The sequence below is a fragment of the Panthera uncia genome, chromosome E3, assembly GCF_023721935.1.
Source record: "Panthera uncia isolate 11264 chromosome E3, Puncia_PCG_1.0, whole genome shotgun sequence".
NCBI classification, from domain to species: Eukaryota; Metazoa; Chordata; class Mammalia; order Carnivora; family Felidae; genus Panthera; species Panthera uncia.
The window spans coordinates 19,694,873-19,719,106 of NC_064815.1; the positions used below are offsets into that span (position 1 = coordinate 19,694,873).

Consider the following 24,234-nt stretch of genomic DNA (forward strand, 5'->3'; position numbering starts at 1 on the left):
TGGGGAACAGGCTCACCTGATTGTGTAGGTTTGGGGTAAACCAGCAGGCTGGAGACTCAGGGAAAATTGCGGTTCAAATTCAAAGGCAGTCCGCTGGCAGAATCCTTTCTTGCTTGGGCAGAGTCAGTTTCTGTTCTATTAAAGCCTTCAACTGACTGGATGAGGATCATCCACCTTCTAGAGGGCAATCTGCTCTTATACAAAGTCCACTGATTTCAATGTTAATCTCATCCAAAAGACAGCTTCACAGAAACATCCAGAATAATATTTGACCAAATATCTGGGCACTGTGGTTCAGCCAAGTTGACAGATAAAATTAATCATCACAGATCATAACATCAGAAGCTGACACATGCCAGTAATTTATCTTTCGATTCTAGTAAGTTTTATTTTAGTGCCTAAAGAGCCAATTGTACCTTTCAGTAATGGGACGATGACCGTGAGGACGTGTTTCCCAGACATCTGGCAATCTCCCTGAGTGAGCTGTGTCCCAGGCAGTTTGTGTGGGGAGGAAGCAGCCCTAAGGACGAGGCATTCATTCTTTCATTCTGAGATGTCCTTGATGCAGGATGACAATTTGAGTTTTGATAGTAATTTTTCTGACAGGAACATTTTTGCAAATTCACTTTAAATGGAAATAAGTAATGAATAAATCATAAGGCTGACTTTATTCATGTTAATAACATGTTAGGTGAACTCAGAGAGCACATGTTCTTTATTGTCTGCCTTGCTGGTCGGAAGGGCTCATCCTGTGTAGGCCGGTGTATCTGATCAGTTACCTTGTACTTACCTGCATATCCTGTAATCAGTAGGCATCTCATATTGGCTTGTCTTCATGTTCCCATGGGGGTAAGAAACAAGAGTTGTAAAAAATGTATATTATCTTGTAGGGGGAAGATAGAGAATGGATTGCAGAGAGAGAATAGACCGTATCTGTGGACCAGTGAGTCCTGAATAGGGGTTTCAATGCCTACGGGGGAAGGGATGGTACCTATGTTACCATGACAGCAGAACAGCTATTCACATAATCAAAAATAAATTTTCTACAAAGGTTTTCAGATTGGAGCTGGTTGACGTTTGTACGCTGACACTGTTCAGGGCGCCAAAGCAGTTTTTCTTTAAAGTAGTAGTAGCAGTAGAAAATGGATTTATATTTGAAGGTGGGGTGGGTGTAGAAAGGCTGACACATGAGCATAAAGGAGGTCTCATTTGTTAAATTTTATGTTGTCACAAAGAGCGAGAGCTCTCTTCATCACCAGTTTTAGGATTGTGGTAACTCTTTGTTGATGCTTTTTATTTCATTCCAAGCTTAACTAAGACATTGGCTTCTCTGAAAATCTGTCTTACTGCTATAATAATGAAAAAAATTTTTTTTTGAAGTTTATTTTTATTTTTGAGAGAGAGCATGCACAGGGTAGGGGCAGAGAGAGAGAGAGGGAGAGAATCCTAAGCAGGCTCAGCACTGTCAGTGCAGAGCCCGTTGTGGAGCTCAAACTCGTGAACCGTCAGATCATGACCTGAGCCGAAAGCAAGAGTCGTTCATCGAACCAACTGAGCCACTCAGGTGGCCCTTATTGCTACAATAATTACCGTACACCTGGCTCTGATACTATAGTATTATAAAAGGGGGTGGGGGGAAAGCCCTAAACGTTAAAGGATCAAATACATACTTTGTGAGAATCCAGAGCTCTTCTAGAAAACGGCTGGTGGTCTGTAGCCCTCGACAGACAAACGTGTTAATTGTATTCTTTTAAAAAAATCACAGAACTTGGGCAAAATAATGGAATTTTAGTGTTTCAGAATATTGGGTATGTTTTCTCTTTTCTTGGCTCTCAGCAGCAAGTAATCTAAACCATTCAAATTCGCGGTTGTTTATTTTATTGTAGACATTCATCAGGCAGTGAGATTTTAATTTATAACTTCACTCAGTGGTTATAGTCTAAAGTTTTCTTTTTTTATGAAGCCGAATTCCTCCTGCAGTGAGTGAAATCTCTGTGTTCTAGTTTTCATTCATCCCTAGGGGAGAGGGTGTAAATAAAACCGGTCCCCTTCCTTTCTGAATAGTGAGCCTCAGAGAAAGGATGGTGAGGTTCACACGAGTCACACTGCCGCTTCTGAACCCCGTACCCGGGTGCGGTCGTGACGTGGGCCCTGAGTTTGGACTCTACAGATGCAGATACGTAACTCTAGATTTCATCTTAGCCCCTGGTGGAGTCTGTTGTCTCTCTTCCCCAGATCTGCACTCCTCAGTAGGGATTGGTCTGGAGAGATGGCTTACCCCGCGTGATGTAATTACTCACTTTCCGAGGCCCTTCAGGAAAGTTCCCCTTTCTTTTCTTCCAAACCCAGATTAGAGTTTCCCTGTTGGAGCGCCGGTGCTATTACCCTGTGCCCCCTTGTGGCTTGCAAAGAGCAAAACAAAATAAGAAACCAAAGGAATTAGGGTATTAGTGGTTTCCTTAGTTGGAATTTGGGTTACATTTTACTATAGGAAAAAATTTTGTATTTAATTAGGTAACATTGAAATAGATTTATTAGTACTGTAGTTTTAAGTATACTGCAGATTAATTTGGTGTTTGGGGAGTTTGAATGGTAACTTAATCTTTATTTTAATAATGCTGTATCTGTGGGAATACACATTTCAGGCTTAAACAGAAATGCTTTAGGAACATTTAAAGACAATTTTCAAAGAATTAAAGCCATTCTTAGTTGGTTATATCCTGCATATCCTGACTGTATCCTGTATTTAGATAAGGTTTACTCTTAACTCATTAATCATTTCCCTTATTCCGGCTTGGAATCCTTTGTTTTTTAGTGTGCTTTAGTGTGCCCATGGTGAATACCTGCCTTCTCCCATGGGTCTGGTTCAGTCATTTTATGATTTTATTTTTGTGGAGGATGAGACTTGCTGTGTGGTTGCTTATTCCCTCGGGGTGTCAAGCTTTAGCTGAGTGGCCAGCCTTGAACAGATTTTGAAGATATTCTGAGTTTTTAAATGCTTCCCTTTTGTGCTTCTGTTCTCAGTTCCGAGGGCAATCATTGTCTTTTCAGTTTTTTAATTGAATCATTAAAATATCTTTCTTTTCATGACCTTCATTAGCTTTCCCTTTATACACATGCAAAATTAAGTTTATATTGATTACAAGTGGGTCAGAATTTCAGTGCAGCTCAGCATCTTTTCAGAATGCTGCCTGTCCCCCTCTAAATACTACCGTGGCAGGAGAAATAGTTCCCGGAGAGTGGGATGGAGGTTTTCTTAGCTCAGTTTCCCAACAGTTCAGCAGTTGGGTGAGTGCACACTCTTTGTCAGGAACGTCCTCAGTCCTGAAGGTGCAAAGATGGAAAAGACATTATTTGTTCCCAGATATTTTTCATCTGTAGTTTAAAACTGAAGTAATGCCAAAGAAATAAAGCGTCTCCAACTGATGGTTTTCACAAATGAGGTATGTTAAAGTACACATCCAGAAGAAACGTGGGGGCGGTGAGGAACAGCATCACCTGCTAATTGTTTTCTCAAGGTTGTTTATCAGAAACCTCGCAGTGGAAGTGACAACAGCAAAGTTATCTATGACCTCCAAGCGGGGCGGGGTTGGGGGGGTTTCTTAGGAAGATCTTGGCCAGGAGCTATATTGTTACGAGAAGAAAGAAGAGAATGTTTTCTGATTGACCCACACTTTAAAATAGGCATAAATACTCTGTGCTGAGCAATGTATCATGTTTCTTTTTGTGTTACTTGGTTTTATTGCTATGACATGAGGATAACACTTCTGGCATCTTAAGTTTCTGCTTTGGCATCTTTGCGTGAGAGAAGGTATGCTTTGTAGTTAATCTGATGGCTATAGTGATGGTCCGGGATCAGGAAGCTGTTCAGGATAAGAGAAATGTCAGAAACTTGCTAACGGGGGTGGGGGTGGGGGTGAGGAATCAGAACGACAAAGCACACTGTAGTAGTGAAGGGGCTAAGGTTAAGGGAAACAAGAGAATAGTGTGTATGTGTGTGTGTGGGGTGGGGGGAAGGAGACCCCGTGGGAAGTATCTGTATAGAAGTGTTACTGAAATGTAGCATCTGCTGTTCCCTGGACTATTTTCCTGCTCCAAAGCTTCTTTCCATTAGAAATTTAGAGGATGTCTTCTTTTCTGACCTATTTCCTTGAGGACAGTGAAGGCAGGCGGGAAATTGTGTCCCTAAGGGCCTTGTTTCAGGAAAGATCACTATAATAGCCTCTGGCAGTGAGCACGAAATAGAAATGTGCTTTTATGAAGGAGAGAACCACGATTTTATGTCTTCTTCTCAATACCTTACTTTTGAGAAAATTAGGATAAGTTTTAAATCCCGGAATCATTACTCTTAGAAGATTTATCCACAGGGCTTTTTTTCTGTCTTAGTTTTTGTTGTTGTCATTGTGTAAATGGGCAAGTTGATGTTTTTAGTTCAGGCTCTCAGAGAAGATGACAGCTGGTTCCTTTGCTTTTACATCTTCCTCCTTCCCCAGCTGCTCCTTGGTCGTGTCCTCTGCCGACCCCTCTTGCTTTCTCTAGATACGCAAGTGTCCTAGCACTCAGTTCTCTTCTCTGTCTACACTCACTGCCCTGGCAGTCTTGTTCAGGCCAGGAATGGAAATACCATATGTTTACCAAAATGTTTGTTTCTACCCAGTTCCTCCAAAATCCAAACTTGAATGTTGGACACTCATTCACACATGTAACATAAATTTCAAACCTTACCAGTCTGAAATTGAACACAGGTTATTCCCTCCCTGCAATACCTGTTACCCCCAAGGCTTTTTGTTTGTCTCCTTTGGTGGCGCTCTGTCACTCTGGCCAAAAGCTTTGTAGAAATCATTGACACCTCTCTTTGTCTCATATCCTGCATCCAATCCATTAGAAAGTCCTGTTGATTAGATCTTCAAGATCTCTTCCCGCAGCCTCCACTGTCACCGCAGCCTTGGAAGCCACCATCTTAGATTATACAATAGCCTCTGGCCAGATGAGCCTGTCTCTTTGCCCCTTTGTTCTCAGCATAGCACCCAGGGGGTTCTGTTTAGAGGGAGATTGAGGTTATGCCACTTTTCTCAAAACCCTGCAGTGACTACCCATGTTTCTCAGATTCCCTGGACATGTCAGCATGCTCCCACCATGGGGCCTTTGCTCTGCTGTCTGCTGCCTGGAGTGCCCTTTCCCTCTTTCTTCTCTGGGCCCCCTCCCTCATCTCCTTCAAGTCAGATCTCACCTTTTCAGTGAGCTTCTTCTCACCGCCCTTTGTACGAGACGGGCTACCTCTTTGGATCCCCAGTTTTCTTTACCTGGCTGTACCTTTTCTGTTCCATATGCTTATCACCTTCTAATGTACTAAAGATACGCATGTCCTATGTGGTAGCCCTTAGCCACATGTGGCCCTTTACATTTTAATTAGTGAAAATTAAATAAAATAAAAAATTTAGTTCATCAGTGACACCACACCACATTTTAAATGCTCAAGAGACATGTGGCTGGTGGCTGCTGTATTGGATTGAATAGACAGAACGTTTCCATCATCTCAGAACCTTTTCTTGGACCACAGTGGTATAGAATTCACAGATTTATTATGTTTAATGTTTATTCTGTGTCTCTCCCAAGAATATAAGCTTCACAAAGGCAGAGGGTTTTCTCTAAATAGAGAAATTATTTATAAAACAATTTACTATAGAAAACTTGCCTCGAACATTATTTGGCACATAGTAGGTGATCAATAAATATATGTTGAATTGAGTGGAATTACCATTTTAATTAAGATACCTGAAAGATTGAATTTCTGTTGCAATTCAAAAAATAAATAATTATTATTGTAATAAAAATATTTGCAGCTAACATTTTTTTGAATGCTTCTGTGCTGGGCCTGGTACTGCACTAGGTATTTCAGTGAATTCTTACAAAAGCTCTGTGTGTGTGTGTGTGTCTGTGTGTGTGTGTGTGCAAAATCCCCACGTGTAGATCAGGGAATGGGAATAAAGAGGTTGAGTGGCTTGACCAAGGACACAAAGCAGCTTACTGGTAGAACCAGAATTTAGACCTGCTTCACGTGACATCCAGCAGTTAGGGCCTAGCCAGTGCTCAGTTATTCTGAGTTTCAGGTTAGTTTTGCAGTTCAGGTTAAATCTGCCCTTCTACTCTTCTGGTCATGAGAGGATTAAAATTAATGATATTTTTTATGAAAAGGAAATTGTATGCTTAATGCGGAGTTGTTTTGGCAACGTGGAGTTGAGTCAAGGATCAGGTTTTATTTATTTATTTATTTATTTAATGTTTATTTATTTTTGAGACAGAGAGAGACTGAGCATGAACAGGGGAGGGGCAGAGAGAGAGGGAGACACAGAATCCGAAACAGGCTCTAGGCTCCGAGCTGCCAGCACAGAGCCCAACGTGGGGCTCGAACTCACGGACCGTGAGATCATGACCCGAGCCGAAGTCGGACGCTTAACCGACCAAGCCACCCAGGCGCCCCAAGGATCAGGTTTTATTTAAAACCTTGATTCACTTGAGTTAAGATCTTCGATTTCAGTCACGTAAAAAACTATTCATTTAAAAATACTGATGTGAAATGTGAAGTACATTCTCAGAATTGCAGTGAGAGAGTGATCAAAGAAGATCTCACCTGCCACATTTATATTGTTCTGATTTTAGCCTGTATCGCGTTAGTTTGATCTCTCAGTATTTAGTTGCAGTTGCTTATTTCCACATAGATTGTGTGTGTGTGTGTGTGTGTGTGTGTGTGTGTGTGTGTGTGTGTCCCAAGCAGGCTCTGCACTCTCAGTGCAGAGCCTGATGCGGGGCTCGAACTCATGAATCCTGAGATCCTGCTGAGCCAAAATCAAGAGTTCAATGCTTAACCGACTGAGCCACCCAGGCACCCCTCATTTCCCTTTTTATATTCTTTCCAAGTCTTCCAGATTCTTAGATTGAGGGACTGTCAGGAGTGCCTTCTGCATTAGAAGTAAGAACAGTTTTTCCTCAACCCATGCTGTACACTGGAATCAAATGGGGAGTGTTTAAAAAATGCTGGAGTCCCATCCTTCCCAGAGGTTTCGATTTAATTGGTTTGGGATACTACCTGGACATCGAGATTTTTAAAAGTACTCTGGGTAGTTCCAATGTCCAGTGAGGGTTGAAAACTGTCCCCAAACTTTTGTTTGGACATTGGAATCACCCGGGGAGCCTCAGAAGCTGCTGATGCCCGTGCTTCTCCCCCAGGGACTGTGATTTAGTTGGTCTGTGCTGGGGCCTGGGGTTTGGAAGTGTTAAGGTTTCCCAGGTGATTCCAATGTGCAAACACATTTGGGGAGCTCTGGTTTATGCAGTGATGTTCGACCTTGGCTGCACATGAGGATCACTTGAGGAAGTTTAAATCTCCTGTTATCCTGGCTTATACCCATCCCAATTAAATAGAATCTTTGGTGGTGGACCTAGTTTTTGACATTCCCGGTGATTCTAACATGTAGCCAAAGGTAAGAGCTTCAGGTTTATTTTTCTCTCGTATATACTTTTGGACCAACTCCATTTAGTTTCACAATGCAGAATACTTGAGGAACGAAGGGGGAAATGACTGGTTTAGAAGAAGCTTTTCCTTATACTGAGTTCATTCCCTTCACCCCCCATATTTTTGTGGTAAAATATACATAACACAAAATTTACCATTGCTGCCATTTTTTAAAATAATTTTTTAAATATTTATTTATATTTGAGAGAGAGACAGACAGAACGTGAATGGGGGAGGGGCAGAAAGAGATGGAGACAGAATCCGAAGTAGGCTCCAGGTTCTGAGCTGTCAGCACAGAGCCTGATGCAGGGCTCGAACACACGGAGCCGTGAGATCGTGACCTTAGCCGTGAGATGGTGACCTGAGCCGAAGTTGGACGCTTACCCGACTGGGCCACCCAGGTGCCCCTCATTGCAGCCATTTTTAAAGTGTATGACTCAGTGTCATTAGGTACATTGTCAATATTGGGCAGCCGTCAGCAGTATCCATTTTCAGAACTTTGTCATCATCCCTAACAGAAGTTCTGTACCCAAGAAAAAATAACTCCTCGTTTCTCCCTCTTCCCAGCCTCTGATAACCTTCTACTTTCCGTCTCTCTGAATTAGCTTATTCTGGGTGCTTCAGATAAGTGGAAACATACAATATTTGCCCCTATGTGTTGGGCTTATTTCACTTAGCATAGATTCATCCATGTTGTCACCTGTCAGCATTGCAATTCTTTGCAAGGCTGAATAACTTTCCATTGCATGTTTATACTAAATTTTGTTTATCCACTTATCTGTTGATAAACATTTGAGCTCATTTCCTTAAACCAACATGAAAGAATACAGAGCTAAGCAAATTATGGAAAGTAATACGTTCTGCATTTCAGATAATTAGCTATCAAAGTTCATTTCGCCTGCTTGTATCGATGTAGTTTAATTAGTATTAAGACTGAGGATGGGATTGCTGCTTTCTCTGATTTACTAATTCTGGTGTTTCTCCCTCCCAGCCCTTGTTTTGTATTATTTGAATGGTATCACAAATGAATTTTCCTTCTCTAACCAAAGAGCCATTTAGAAAAATTAAAAATCTGTAATTAAGAAAAACAAAAGTGATAGCCCGTCTCTATGCCTTACTGAGCTTGTTCCTTTTCACTGTGTTCTCCAGGAGTCCCAGGTGTCAGAGAAGATCGTTTTGAAGAAGGGATGATGGTAAAGCACTGTGCCTTGTCCCTTGTGGGAGAACCCATCATGTACCCAGAAATCAATAGGTTTTTGAAATTACTCCATGAGTGTAAAATCTCCAGTTTCCTGGTCACAAATGCACAATTCCCTGTGGAAATCAGGTGAGACATCCAGCTTATTAAGATATTCTTGGATCTGTGTTTGACTGTGAAATGAAATAGGCAGTAATGTATTCAAAAGGGACTTATCGATTACTAGCTACATAACAAATGTTGGCATTTTGGGAACAGAGATGGTCCTACTCTTAAAAATTAATTCTATTAGGGAAGATAACGTTAGTAAAAAGAGTAGAGGCACAAATCAATTGCTGGGTAAGTTCAAAAGAGAATGCAATTTTTTTTTTTTTTTCCAGATGGGAGAAACAGTAAAACTTCTCAGGGAAGCTATCATTTAATTGGGATCTTGAAGGTAGGAAGCTGTAATTTTTAATAAGAATCTCCCGAGAAAAATAGGAAGTTAGGGTATTTGTGACACCATTATGTAAATATAGTTCTGGACCACAGAGTGTGTGAAGGAGACTGGCAGCTGGAAACCAAGTTGAAAAGGTTGGGGGTAGATTGTAGAGGCTTTTAAGTGCTGTTCTTTGGAAAGATCTTGCTTCCTGCAGAGCAGTCTGCCAGCATGGTATAGAATGGGAGAGCCAAAAAGCAGGCAACTAGATAGAGTGTTCTTTTAGGTAAGAGTCATAAAGATGAAAGTAGGACAGTGAGAATGAGGAGTCCTAAAAAAGATATTATTGAGACATAATAGATCAACTTGGCAAACTGCATGGCTCTGAGAGCCCAGCGTAGAAGAGGACCAAGTAACGACTGGGAAGGTTCTAGCTATGCTGATTGCTAGGATTAGGGGGCCCCAGAGCAGCAGACGATCACATAAGGAAGGAACAGGTTTTGTAGGTAAGATGATGAGTTGGTTTGGATGACTTAGAGGGAGTGCTTTCCAGATGGAGATGATCATCTTCTGGGGCCTGGAAATGACCTGTTTTTGTATTCCGCTTGAACTATGCATATGTTATAATATGGAAAACATTACATTTTATTTATTTACCTGTGTCTCCCCCATTAGACTGAGTTGCTTGAGACTGGTGCCCCCTGCTTATTTATCTTCATGTCACCAGTATAATGCCTGTAAATTCTCAGTAGATGGCTGGTGAAATATTGGTGAAATTCCCACATAGGAATAGAAGACAATGAACTTTCACAATTCAAAGTTGTTTTGTAAATGCTGACCTCTAAAGTACCACATGAAAAAAAAGAAAATAATTGTCACATATAAAAAGATACTATTGGAGAGATGTCAGAGTCATGGCAGCCTGCCTTCTTCCTTTTTTTCCTTGCCTTCCATTTACAAGTAATGAGATATCCGTAACCAAACAAAAACACACCTCTGTGTAGCACACCAGGACACCCAAGAGATTCATTCACGTGTGTACCCAAAAGTGGGTAGATTGGGTGTTGGAGGAGGCTGTGGAGTGAGGGGAGTGGCAGCAGAGGCTGCAGGGACAGGTCTGATAGGGGGTGGGGACCCCCCTACTGGCAGAGGATGTGGAGGCTGAAAGCATTTGCTACACAGCTGGGGAACCACTGCTGTCTCTGAGAGACCTTGGTGACTGGGGGAAAGGAAAGGGAAAGGAAGAAGGCAGACACAGAACTGGAGAGTTTCCTGCTGTCTGCCCCTGGGGATTTAGGCTAAAGGACTGCCCTGCAGCTCTGGGAACTCCCCACTTTAGGATCCTTTTACCTGGTCACGGGCACACCCACAGCCCCAGGTGCTAAGCACACACCTCCTTCCATTTTGCTGCCCCCGCCCCACCCTCTTTAAATGCACTGCTCTCCCCACCTTAGTGGGGGAGTCCTCTCTTGTAGGAGAAACCAAAAACTTGTGCTTTAGCACCATCTTCTGGAAGAGAAAAGGAAGACTCCCAATTACCAACCTGTCTAAATTATTAGACTCAAAGTAAAGGCTTGACCTAAGTAAGAAAGGTGTTTCCTACTTCAGATTCAGTGGCAGAGGCACTTATCATGAATCACTATGAAAAATCATGGTGATATGGTATCACAAAAGGAAAATGACAGTTTTCCAGCAACTGGGCCCCAAAACACAGACTATTCCAATCTAACTGATGACATAATTTACACTAGCTATTATGACAAAATTCAACAAGCTACAAGAAAACTTAGAAAGGCATGAATAGAAGGAGTACTTTACTGGGATACCTGGGTGGCTCAGTCGGTTAAGCATACAACTCTTGATCTTAGCTCAGATTTGATCTCAGGGTTCTGAGTTCAAGCCCTGCTTTGGGCTCTGCACTGGATGTGAAGCCTACTTAAAAAAAAAAACGAGTACTTTACCAATGATGTTGAAATCTTAAGGAAGAACCAAACAAACTCTAGAGCCGAAGAACTCAATGAATGGCATGAAGAATGCATTTAGAAAGCACCAGCAACAGAGCAGATCAAATGGAAGAGCGAATCAGTGAGCTGGAAGAAAGGAATCTGGAAATGATTATTTTTATATTTACAGTCACTTATTTTCTTATCAAAATGATAACATTGACATTCATCTTTTTTCTTTTTATATAATTTGTTATCAAGTTAACAAACATACAGTGTATTCACTGTGCTCTTGGCTTTGAGAGTAGATTCCCATGATTGATTTCTTACATACAACACCCAGTGCTCATTCCAGCAAGTGCCCTCCTCAGTGCCTATCACCCATTTTTCCCTCTCCCTCGTCCCCCCATCGACCCTCAGTTTCTCTGTATTTAAGAGTCTCTTGTGGTTTGCCTCCCTCTGTGTTTGAAACTGTTTTTTTCTCCTTCCCTTCCCCCATGGTGAGAAGTAAGATTTTAAGATTTAGGAAAGAGAAACTCTGTGAGGGTGCATGGGTGGCTCAGTCTCTCTCTCCCCCTCCTGTGCTGGCACTCTTTCTCTCTCTCTCAAAAAAATAAATAAGCATTAAATTTTTTTTTAAGAAACTCTGTGAGAACTATCAGACTCCATTAGATGAATTGGTATACCAGAGGGAGAAGAGGGGGAGAAGGGAGCAGAGAGTGTATTTAAAGAAATTAATGTTGAGAACTTCCCAAACCTGGGGAAGGAACTGGACATATAAGTCCATGAAGCTAATATAACACTTGTCTCAGTATGAAAAGACCTTCAAGACATATTGTATTGAAACTGTCAAAAGTCAATGATAAAGAATTTTAAAGGTAGCTGGGGGAAAAAAAGACAGTAACTTAAAAAGGAACCTGCATTAGACTATCAGCAGATTTCTCAGCAGAAACTCTATAGCCTCAGAGAGAGGAATAACTTTTCAGAATATTGAAAGATAAAAACTGCCAGCCAGGAATACCTGGCAAGGTATCATTCAAACATGAAAGAAAGATAAAAGCTTTCCCAGACAAACCAAAACTGAGGGGAGTTCACCACCACTAGACCTTACAAGGTAAGTTGCAGGGAGCTCTCCAAGCTGAAATGAGAAGATGAAAGTACACACAAAACTCTGATTAAGGTGGTAAATAGACAATCAGAATTAGAAAACTATAACTGACGTTTAGAATAGCATATTATACTCTTAATTGTAGTGTAAAGGTTAAAGGAAAAACATTAAAAATAGTTATAGCTACTACAACTTGGTAACAAAATCACAGCATGAAAAGATGATTTGTGACGTCAAAAATACTGAATAATATGGGGCACCTGGTTGGCTCAGGTCCGACTCTTGATCTCAGCTCAGGTCTTGATCTCAGGGTTGTGAGTTCAAGCCCCATATTGTGCCCTGTGCTGGCCATGGAGCCTACTTAAAAAAAAAAAAAAAAAGGAAATAAAAGGATGGAATCTTTATAGGCAAATCAAGATTAATTGCTATCAGTAGAAAATGAGTATTTTATCTATGAGATGTGTTTTGTAACCCTCGTGGTAACCACTAAGCAAAAATGTAGAGCATAGACATGAAACATAAAGAAAAGGAAGACAGAGCAAATCATCATGGAAGACCACCAGCTTACAAAGGTAGGAACAGAAGGAAAAAGAAACAATGGGAAGGCAAGAGATAAGACGCCACTAGTAAATCCTTACATGTCAATAAGTCACCCAAAATGTAAACGGACTGAAACCACCAATCACAAGGCTCAGAGGGGCTGAATGGATTTAAAAGACCACAAGACTCAACTATGTGCTGCCTACAGGAGACTTATTTCATCTCTAAAGACTCACACAGACTCAAAGTGAAAGGGTGAAAGATGATATTCCAAGATGGAAACCAAAGGAGGTGGAGCAGTACTGATACCAGACAAAATAGACTTCAAGCCAAAAAAGGTAATAAGAGACAGGAAGGTCATTATATAACGATAAATAAATCATTATTACATCAAGAAGATAGAACACTTGCAAATATATACAGTCCTAATATCCAAGCACTGAAATAGATTAAGCAAATACTAAGAGATCTTGAGGCATAAATAGATAATTCAGTAATAGTATGGGACCTAAATACCCCACTGTCATCAGTGGATAGATCATTGAGAAAGGAAGTCAAGAAGGAAACTTGGAATTGAACCACACTTTAGAGCAAATGGACTTAACAGACATACACAGAACATTCCAAGATAAATAAAGAAGTCAGTCAACTTAGTAACAAAAACAATCTGATTAGAAAATGGGCAGGAGAACTAAATAGGCAGTTTTGCAAAGAGGACATCAAAATGGCCAACAGGTGCATGAAAAGATGCTCAACATCACTAATCAGGGAGATGCAAATCAAAACCACAATGAGATCCCACCTAATACTTGTTAAAATGGCTACCATGAAGAAAATGAGGGACAACAGATGCTGGTGAGGATATGGTAAAAAGGGAATTTATACATTATTGGTGGGAAAGTAAATTTGTCCAACCACCAAGAAAAGAATATGGAGGTTTGTCAAAAAATTAAAAATAAGTCTGCCATATGATCCAGCAATTCCACTTCTGGATATATACCCAAAGAAAATGAAAACAGGATTTTGATGAGATATGTACTCCCATGTTTATTGTAGCATTATTCACAATAGCCAAGATATGGAGACAACCCAAATGCCCATACACAGATGAATGGATGAAAAAAAGTGTGGTACAATACACAATGAAATCTACTCATCCACGAGAAAGCAGGTTATGTTGCCATTTGCAGCAAGTTGGATGGATTTCAAACACATTATGCTATGCAAGTCAGACAAAGACAAGTACTTATATGTGGCATCTAAAAAAGTTAAATCTGTTAAAAAAATAAAGTAAAATGGTGGTGACTAGGGAACAAGGTGGGGTGTAAGATTGTGGTGTTTAAGGGTACAGACTTGTAACAAGTAGTAAATAAGCCATAGAGACCTAATGCACAGTATAATGAATATACATAATAATTACTATAATTATGTAATATAACAGCATATTGGCAATCTTATTACAATATATAAATGTAACATGCTATATACCTCAAACTTACACAGGATCACATGTCCGATTTAGTAAATAAAAAAGACACTATTGTTTGTGAAAAAAATGATCATACACACAGGCATGCACAAAGTTTAAAATTTAACATCATAGGAAATCAGAGAGTTGGTTAAAATTATTGGCCACCGGGCAGTAATATGAAAAGCAACAAAGTTGTTACAATAATAGCTAAAATGTTACTTTTTGAAGTTGTATAAAAAGGTAGAGTTAAAAGGGAAATGTTTTTAAAATGTCAGTGTATCAATTTTGCATGGGGTTACCATTCTTTTTTAAACAACTTTTGTTAGGTTTAAAACCCTTGGGTTTTCAGAGGGCTCATGAGGGAGAAGTTGGGATAGAGAGGTGTTAACGATATACACACACACATAGCATATACAAAAAGGGAGTCTGTCCCTAATTTAAGGCATGTTATACATGTGTAAAAAGAATTAAATCTGCCAGAAGTAGGATGTAGGTGATTCCCTGCAAAATAATAACCAAGGAAGATAATTCATTGTTTTTTCAGGCACAGTATTCTTTGTGAATGCCATTATGGACCGAGGAGAATTACAGAGAAGTAAATAAGCTGTGTACTCAAAAGCGTCCAGCAAAATGCCTGACACATAGTGAACGTTCAGGAAGTGTTACTGGGTCTCTCTTCCCCATTCTGGCTGGTGAGCCTCCTCTTGTCAGCAGGAGGATCATGATACGACACGACGCTGGTACGGTCTTGACTGCCATCAGTGAACAAATGGGTACAAAGGCATTGGTTACCCAGTCCTCTAGAATGGGCACTGGTAAATTGGGAGGGAGGCAGAGAGGAAGCGGTGAAGTGGCAGGGGTGGGGGAATGGGAAATTAGCAAATTTCTCTGATGTTGAACACAAGAGGTTTTTTTTTTTTTAATGTTTATTTATTTTTGAGAGACAAGAGTGTGAGCAGGGAAGGGGCAGAGAGAGGGAGACACAGAATCCAAAGCAGGCTCCAGGCTCTGAGCTGTCAGCACAGAGCCTGATGCAGGGCTCGAACTCACGAGCTGTGAGAGCATGACCTGAGCCGAAGTCGGATGCTTAACCGACTGAGCCACCCAGGTGCCCCTGAACACAAGAGTTTAATAACTGGACGGGTACACCCCATGCAGAATACTCAAGAAAGAAAGAGTTCTTGGAAAAGGGAAGTTCCTGTGTTGGATTTCTAAAGCATTCTTTAAGCTCCTATATTAAGGGTGCCATGGTTCAAGGGAGTGTGTCCTTTCTTGAGTTATGTCCTTACCTGGGCAAAGGAGAGAATGTATGGGAAGCAACCATTTTAGGTTTGGACTTCCAAGAGTTGGCATATTTGGTTATTTATTGAAATATCTACCTAGACAGAGGAAAAAACCCAAAGCTGAGATACACTGATTATTAATGCGTGAATCGAGAACAATTTCTGATAATTGATAGCCTAATAGAGATGGATTAACGAGCTTAATGTTTAGGTGTACTTTCTCTAGAACAGAGCAATCCTACTGGTGTGGGAGTAATATGTTAGGGGTCCTAAATATAAGGTGACTTTCCTACCCCTCATTTCTCCAAAGAAAGATGTGAATAGTTCAGAAGCAATTTAAAAGAAGAACACTGAGATTTGACATACCAAATAGTACAAAGTGTTATAAAACGACAAGTTTCAATTACTCTGGACTGTAGAGTAGTGAAACAATAGTCCTGAGATGCTCCTACTTTTAAACTAGTACTTTCCTGACTTGAGGCCTCTTTGAATTGAGCCAAGTGCTCTCTCACTTTTACCCCTGTGGCCCAAGAGAAAATGGAAAGAGAAATGCTTCTCCAAGTACAGATGATATTTGGAGGAATCCGAATACCAGTTTCTCTGGTGTCTTAGTGTCTTTCAGAAAAACAAGGCAGTAGATTTATGAACAGAGCATAGAGGTCTTGAATTTTGGAAGTCCTCCCTAATGTTTATAGTGCTAATTCTGTATAGAAGTTCAGCTCCTTCAGGGGTACCTGAGTGGCTCAGTCGGTTAAGTGTCTGACTTTGGCTGAGGTCGTAATCTGACGGTTTGTGAGTTCAAGCCTGGTATTGGGCTCTGTGACAGCTCAGAGCCTGGAGCCCTCTTTGGATTCTGTGTTTCCCTCTTTCTGCCCCTGCCCTCTCACTCTCTGTTTCTCTCACTTTCTCCTCCAAAAATAAAGAAACATTAAAAAAAAAAAAAGTTCAGCTCCTTTAGTTGAGCTTTCAAGTGGACATCTTGCGACCATTTTAGCATCGAGCATGCACTAGGAAGTGATGAAGCTGTCTGAGTGACCGGGGGGTTTATTAAGTTGTTTTTTTTTTTTAATTAAAAAAATTTTTTTTCTAGATTACTGTAGTATCGCCCATACTCAGAGACCTTCTAAGGAGATTCTTGGCTTTGTCAGTTGGCCTTCCCTTGACTCACATGCAAGTGTTACTTTCAGGCTACTTGCCTTTCCAGGATACTCAACTTCTCCTTAAGAGAATTTCAGTTTCCCCTCCAACTCCAAAGTATGTGGCTCTTTGCTGACAGTTCTTCCACTGAGGGGAGTTTTTACAGTGAGTGGTCCTCAAGAATTATGGACGATAGAAGCGAACACCTTAGGCAAATGAGAAAGCTGTTAGACTCTGTGCAGCTTTATGATTTTGTCAACACAAGGGCTAATAAAAGTGACGAAAATATGTAAGACACATAGTATTAATAATAGGACCGGTAGTGATTGGACCATAAAAACCCTTTCTCTTGAGGAAAAGCCCTCTTCATTTCACCAAAACAAGTGGTTTTATAGTGGTATTTAAAAATTTTTTTTTCAACATTTATTTATTTTTGAGACAGAGAGAGACAGAGCATGAACAGGGGAGGGGCAGAGAGAGAGGGAGACACAGAATCTGAAACAGGCTGCGGGCTCTGAGCGGTCAGCACAGAGCCCGACACGGGGCTCGAACTCACGGGCCGTGAGATCATGACCTGAGCCGAAGTCAGATGCTTAACCGACTGAGCACCCAGGCGCCCCATATAGTGGTGTTTTTAATAGGCATATAACCGATATATCATAGTCTCTTATCAGTTATCTTTTCTTACAATCACTCATCTTAAAACTGAGTCCCTCAAACTGACAGTCAATTTATTTAGCTCATAATTCTGGGTCAGCTGGGAGGGCTTTTGATCTCATCTGGCTTTGCTGGCCTCAGTGCTTGGCAGATCTGCTGGGCTGGCCGGTTCATGATGGCCATGGCTGGGACAACTGGGGCTTCTACTCATGTAGCTTATTTTCCAGCAAGTTAGTCTCAACTTCATCACGTGGTGGCAGGGCCTCAAAGAGCAGCAGGAGAGGGCAGGCTTCAGTGCACAAGCATCTTTTCAGCCCCTGCTTGTGTCACACTTGCTCACTTCCGTTGGCCAGAGCAAGTCACAGCTGAGCTTAGAGGCAGCGAGAGGGCACTCACAGCTGCAGGGCAAGGGGACGTGGATGTAGGGAGAGGAGGAATTTGCCCGTGTCTGCAGTCCACTCCATGGCACAACGGGCTGTAGTTGTCAAGGAGGATAAACTTGAGCCACCGGGACCCGGTATTTCTTAGGCGCTCAGTTGAAAAAGAATATATAGTTATGTGGGATGGTTAGAGTGTCATTAACACCAGAGATTTCAGGTTGGCAGTTTACCAGAAGTAGGTTTTATTTGTCCTGCACCATGTTCAAAAGCTTTTTGTTTGTTTGTTTTCTGAGCCAACATTTAACATCCAGAGATGTTGTATAAAATCTGAATTTCTGACTTTTGGGAAAGACAGTGTGGCAAAAATTGTCAAAGGCCGAGTAAAAAGTGCCGTTGTTACCACACTATGACACTTCACTCTTACCTGGTTTTATTACTTGCTGCACTTCTGACACCAGCTGTGTGGATTTTTTCCACATCAAGCGATTCTCCAGTTCTCTGCGGACACCAACTGGGTGTCCTACAATTCAGTTATGACACCATCTGGAGTTAATGCAGACCACACAGGTTCAAGACTCAGTCTCACAAGACTGCCCCACTTCAGACACCAGCCGCAGTCCCAGATTGTACCCGTACTTCTGACCAGCCAGCTATAGATTGGGGCTTCCCGTGACTCGCTCTTCCGGTTCAGTAATTTGCTAGAACGGCTCACAGAAATCAGGGAAAACCGTTTACTTATGATTATTGGCTTATTATAAAGGATACGACTCAGGAATAGCCAAATGGGAGAGGTGCATGGGACAAGGCCTGGGGGAAGGGTCGCTACACTTCCACACCATCTCCCGGAACACTGCCCTCCCAGGACCTCCGTGTGTTCACCAGCCTGGAAGCTTTCTGAACCCCATCATTTTGGGGGTTTTACGGAGATTCCATCACATAGGCATGATTGATTCAATCATGGCCAGTTGGCGATTAGCTCAACCTCTAGCCTGTCTCCCCTCCCTAGAGGCTCGGGGTGGGGTGGGGCTGCAAGTTCCAACCCTGTAATCACATGGTTGATTCTTCTGGCAACCAGTCCCTATCCTGAAGCTGTCTAGGGACCCATCAGGAGTCACCTCATTAGTAAAGTAATTCTTTGTGGTTGTAGAGGTCTATTACGGATAATGAAAGACGCTTCCCTCACCTCTGTAACTCAGGAAATTCCCAGGGTTCTAGGAGCTTCATGCCAGGACTCAGGGACAAAGATCAAATATATATATCTTATTATACAGCATCGCACCGTGTAATGTTTATCTTTATGATGAAGCCTGTGGTTTTCAGCCTGCGTAACCGTTGTCCATTTTGTCATCTCCTCCACCATAAGGCTAAGTATCACCTGCCACTTGTCAGAGGGGTTGCACCATGCATTCTCTTATAGCAGAGAAATTTGTCACCATTTCTAGCAAATGTGGAACAACAAAGGGTAGACTCTGTGTTTCACATGCAGTCTGTGTTTTGGTGTCCAAAGAACTTTTTCCTTTAAAAGTGGCTTGCTTGATTCACACTATCCTCCGCCCCTACAGACACGGGAATTTAGGACCCTTGTTCTAATTCTGTACAGTCTGTGCTTGCATTCAACCCTGCAATCAGAAAGGTCCGTCACACCATTCGTCTACCAGAGCACACCATGTCATTCCTTCTTATAAATTGCTCTGTGCTGTGATGCCAATGACCTACAGAAAGACACCTTGTTAAAGGCAGACCTCTGAAGGTCATCGTGCTGTAAGGTGATGAAGTTGTTGAGAGTGATGTTCTAAACGCCGAACAGTCTCTTCTCTCTGAGGACTCGCAGAAACTAACTGGTTTGTTCTTCTTTTGTGTTCATTTGAAACTTATGACTGTGTCCCCGTCTTTATAAATGTGTTGGGGTGAGAGGCCCTTTGTAGACTTTGTGTAGCTCTTTGTAGACCGGCACATTCTTAGCTTCGTCCTGAGTCCCCCCCGCTTTACTTTTATTTTATCATTATTTTCTTATCTGTTTGTTTTATGTTGTTTTTAAATTTACATTTAAAATCTTATTATTTTTTTCTTTTTTGGTAAAATATTGTTGATGCAGAGCTTTCTGTGTGTTAGTTGCTGATCATAAGACTGTAGAACTATGTTCCATATTTAACTCTGGCACAGTTAACACTTTGCTTCTCAGACCTCCTCACCACCACCAAATTTGTGCTAATGTCCATTTACCTTTGAGCACCTTCTTCTAAAACCAGGTGTGAACTTCATTCTGTGTTGCTTCTTCCAGTGGTGTTTCTGTTACTTTGTTTGCTGTGTTTTTTTCCTTTGGTTTGTTTTTTTGTTTGTTTGTTTTTGAGAGAGAGAGAGGCAGCAAGCGGCGGAAGGGCAAAAGGAGAGAGAGAATCCTAAGCAGGCTCCATGCTAACCATGTGGTTGCAGGATCACTGCAGGGCTTGATCACATGATCCCGGGATCATGACCTGAGCCAAAATCAAGTCAGACACTCAACTAACTGAGCCACCCAGGCGTCCCTGTTTTCCTTAGTTTTTGCTAAGACATTCACCATACATATGTTAGAGAACCTTTATTGTATTGCTCTTCATATATTAGATTCTTATTGAATATTTAAAGAAATGTATGAGTTTTAATAAAGTTTTCTTGTATTTGTTAGCTCTAAGTGGTTACAGGAAACCACTTACAATGAAATAAGAGTTATAAATACCACCTGATCCTTTCAGTAGAAGCTTTTTTCCCTCCTCCCAGCCCATTTTGTTTGTAGCAAACATGTTAAATTTAAAATACAGTCTTCTCTCGTGTCTGTGCATTGATAGAACACTTTTGAGAAATATGCATGTCTAGATAAGCTAAAAAAAAAAGAAAGAGAGAGAAGAAGTACGGTGAGGTGGTAAGAGCTGGGCTCTGGTCTAAAAGAAGCTTTGAATCTTGACTGGGGCTCTTGCTGTCTTAGTGACACTGGGAAGATGACTGCTTGGGGGCCTAGTTTCCTAACCTGTGAGCCGATTTGGTATTAATGTGGCATCGTGAGTATATGAGATAATGCATGGAAGCACTTAGAAGTTTCACTTTTGGAAAGGTAGGCTAAATAATAATCAAAGTACACTTCAAGACAAGAACCGTTACTTGAGATAAGATGGACATTTCTTAATAAAATATTAAACCCACCAGGAATATAAAACAGTTTAACAACTTAAAACTTGCAAACACTCAATAATGTAATCTCAAAGTTGAAAGAACTATAAGGAAAAATGGTAGGTTTTTCACACATTTCTCTCAAACTGATAAAACAAGCGAATTAAAATCAATAGCAGCAGTGAAGGTTCAAACAACTAAATCAACACATTTAGCCTGTATTACAGAAAGAGAGCATTGGAACAAGAAAACTTTGGAATATAATTTCTTTTCAGGAGCAAGTTCTGCAACTTGCTTTGCATAACAATTACCAAATGGCCATATGCTGGGCATTATAGCAAGTTTCGACAAAGTATTGAAATCATACAGAGCATGGGATCTGAACATACTGGAGTTAAACTATAAATCAATACAGAAAGATTACTAGGGTATTCCAGTATGTTTGTAATGCAAGCAGTGCACTTCTCATTCACGTATGGGTTAAAGAAGAAATCACAGTGGACACAGAAAATGTTGTGATGAATAATGGTAGAAATAAAAACAAAATGTACGTGATGAATGTCAGCAGGAATAACAGTACAGACCTTCAAAACCTGCTTCTCTATAAAAACAGCGAGAACACTGGCAAAAATTGTCAGTCTTAACCAAAGGTCCACAACAATCTGAGGAGCATTTATCCTAGAAAAATGGCTGAATCTCGATAAGAACAGTAAGCTTTGTGATATGTCGATATGTCCTATTTTATGTCCTGAGTTTCCTGATGTCTTAATATGTTCTATTCCATTCTAACTTCCCAGCTCTGCAGTAGCCGTAAAAGCTAATAGCTTATAGTCCTAGTAAAAGCCAGCAGCCTGGCAGCCAGGGGAGGAGGCCAAACAGAGTTGGAACTTCTTCAAAGTCCCATTTCCAGAGAATTGTCATCATGTGGGTTGTGTGGCAGTTCCCTGGAACCCCTCAGGCACAGGGGTTGTCTTTATTTGAGGTGACTCATATTTTGTCTAGTGAAAAAGCCTTTCTCTGGGGTGTTTCTCATCAACAGTCATCGGCAGCTGTTTAACTTCACAGCTGCCTGAAGCAGCAGTAACGGTCGGGGCAAACGAGAAACTGACCAAAGAACTTAAAGGGGAAAGCTGGGCAGTGAGATGTTCAGAGGGAACTTTGAAAAGCCCCATCTGTTCCTGGGAAGCCGGAAGCGCACACACGCGGGCAGGGCTGCGGGCTTGCCAGGGAAGATTTGACAAGGCTCTGTGTTCTCGCCTCTTCCCCAGTGTTGACGTCTTGAACAAGCAGACAGTGAAGACTAAGGCAGAGCTGTCAACTGCCTGCCTGGGCATTGAAGGCATGCCCCAACACACACACACACACACACACACACACACACACACACAGCCCTTAGCAAAGTCTGGGAGCCTTACCAGCTGAAGGCATTTAAGTTATCTCTGGTCAGTCATTAGCAGCCCACTAAGCTAACCCAACAGGCTAAACACAAGAAAGAATACAGAATTTACCAAAGTAGTTCAGTAACAACAAAAGCAGCAATAAACAAACAAAGCGACAGTGCTTGGTTTGGGAGGTATCCGATACACAGAGTTGCCACATAATATTATTTAAAACGTTAAATGTTTATTTTAAAAAGTCACGAAACGGACAAATGAGAGTATGGCCCATACACAGAGAAGAAAACAACTAATGGAAACGGTCTTTTTTAGATTCCACACGTAAGTGAGTTCACGCAGTATTTGTCTTTCTGTGTTTGGCTTATCTCACTTAGCATAATGTCCTCCAGGTTCATCCGTGTTGTAAATGACAGCATTTCCTTTTTTCTCATGGCCTGAATAATATGGCCTGTGTCTGTCTATATTTTTTCTTTATCCATGTGTCCACATTTTCTTTATCCATTCATCTGTTGATAGAAATGTTGTTTCCATGTCTTGGCTATTCTGAGTAACGCTGCAGTAAACATGGGGGTGCAGGTATCTTTGCAAGATACTGATTTCATTTCCTTTGGATAAATACCCAGAAGTGGGATTGCCACATCATACAGTTCTATTTTTAATTAATTGTTAATTACATATTTATATATAACCATTATTAATTGTATAATTAATTAATATTACTTATTATTCCCATTTATTTGGGTCTTCAATTTCTTTGATCACCTTTGAGAAGTTCTTAGACGAATATAACAACACGCTTTCTAAGGCTCCGTTCCTGGAGAGTGATTCCGTTTCAGGAGAGGCCCAAGAACCTGAGTTTGCAGGTCCTTCTGATGCATGTAGTCCTGACCACAGTTGGAGACATTCTGCTGTGAGACTTGAAATACTGCTCTTGGCTTTCTGTGACAAGAGGCCTGGCCAGCGCTGCCTGTGAAAGGCCGTTCGGATGGAGACATTGTGGTGCAGGGCTAGGTGAACATGCTCCGAATCTCTCGGCTCGAATCTCATCGTTGACACTTGTGGATTCTTGAACAAGCTACTTAGCTGCTTAACCCTTTGAGTCGCAGTTTCATCATCCTTAAAATGGGCAAAACTGGCAACCACCTTGTTAGTTTACCATGAGTGTTCAATGAACTGGATGAGAAGGGTAAGGCACTTAGCACAGTGCACCCAGCACATGATGAATACTCAGTAGATGGTACTTTTCTCCTTCCTCTTTATCCTCCTGCTCTTTAACTCCTAAATTATTTGACCAGGCCTAACAGCCCCAGATTATCTTAGAGATTCTGGTTTTAATAGTATTGGATCTTTGGGCCGTTTTGGTTGGTTATTTATTTGTTTGTTTGTTTGTTTTTGTCCAATAGGAGCATCAAACTTCTTCTCTAAGCCACTTGATTTCTTGCAAACATAAATCTCTCTTCCTTTTTTCCTTTCTGTACAGATTAGGAGGCCTGAGGCCTTTCCATACAGAAAGGAAAAAAGGAAGCATTTTTACGTTCAGTTGTCAGTGCATTTCTATATATGATCATTTTTAAACATGTTTATTTATTTATTTTGAGAGAGAGAGTGCGCGCTTGCACGAGTGGGGGAGCGGCAAAGAGAGAGGGAGAGAGAGAGAATCCCAAGCAGGCTCTGTGCTATCAGCTTCGAGCCTGGTGCAGGGCTTGATCTCACAAACCATGAAATCATGACCTGAGCTGAGATCAAGAGCTGCACACTTAACCGACTGAGCTACCCAGACACCCCTATATATTTGATCATTCTTAACGTAGAGATATAAAATGAGTAGGATGAGGGCCGCCTGGGTGGCTCAATCAATGAAGCATCTGAATTCGGCCCAGGTCATGGTCTCATGGTTAGTGAACTCGAGCTCCGCGTCAGGCTCTGTGCTGACACCTTGCACCTAGGAGTCTGGAGCCTGCTTCAGATTCTGTGCCTCCCTTTCTCTCTGCCCCTTTCCCACTCACACTCTGTTTCTCTCTGCCTCTCATAAATAAATAAACATT

At 41.4% G+C, this 24,234-nt stretch overlaps 1 protein-coding gene across 1 annotated transcript in view; it reads left to right on the forward strand.

Moving 5' to 3' along the window:
* Positions 1-24,234, forward strand: part of LOC125928480 (S-adenosyl-L-methionine-dependent tRNA 4-demethylwyosine synthase TYW1) — a 212,648-nt gene that overhangs the window by 102,451 nt on the left and 85,963 nt on the right. The window contains exon 12 of the mRNA XM_049639186.1: positions 8,663-8,840. Within this exon, the coding sequence (XP_049495143.1) occupies positions 8,663-8,840 (178 nt within the window). The remainder of the gene's footprint in view (positions 1-8,662; positions 8,841-24,234) is intronic.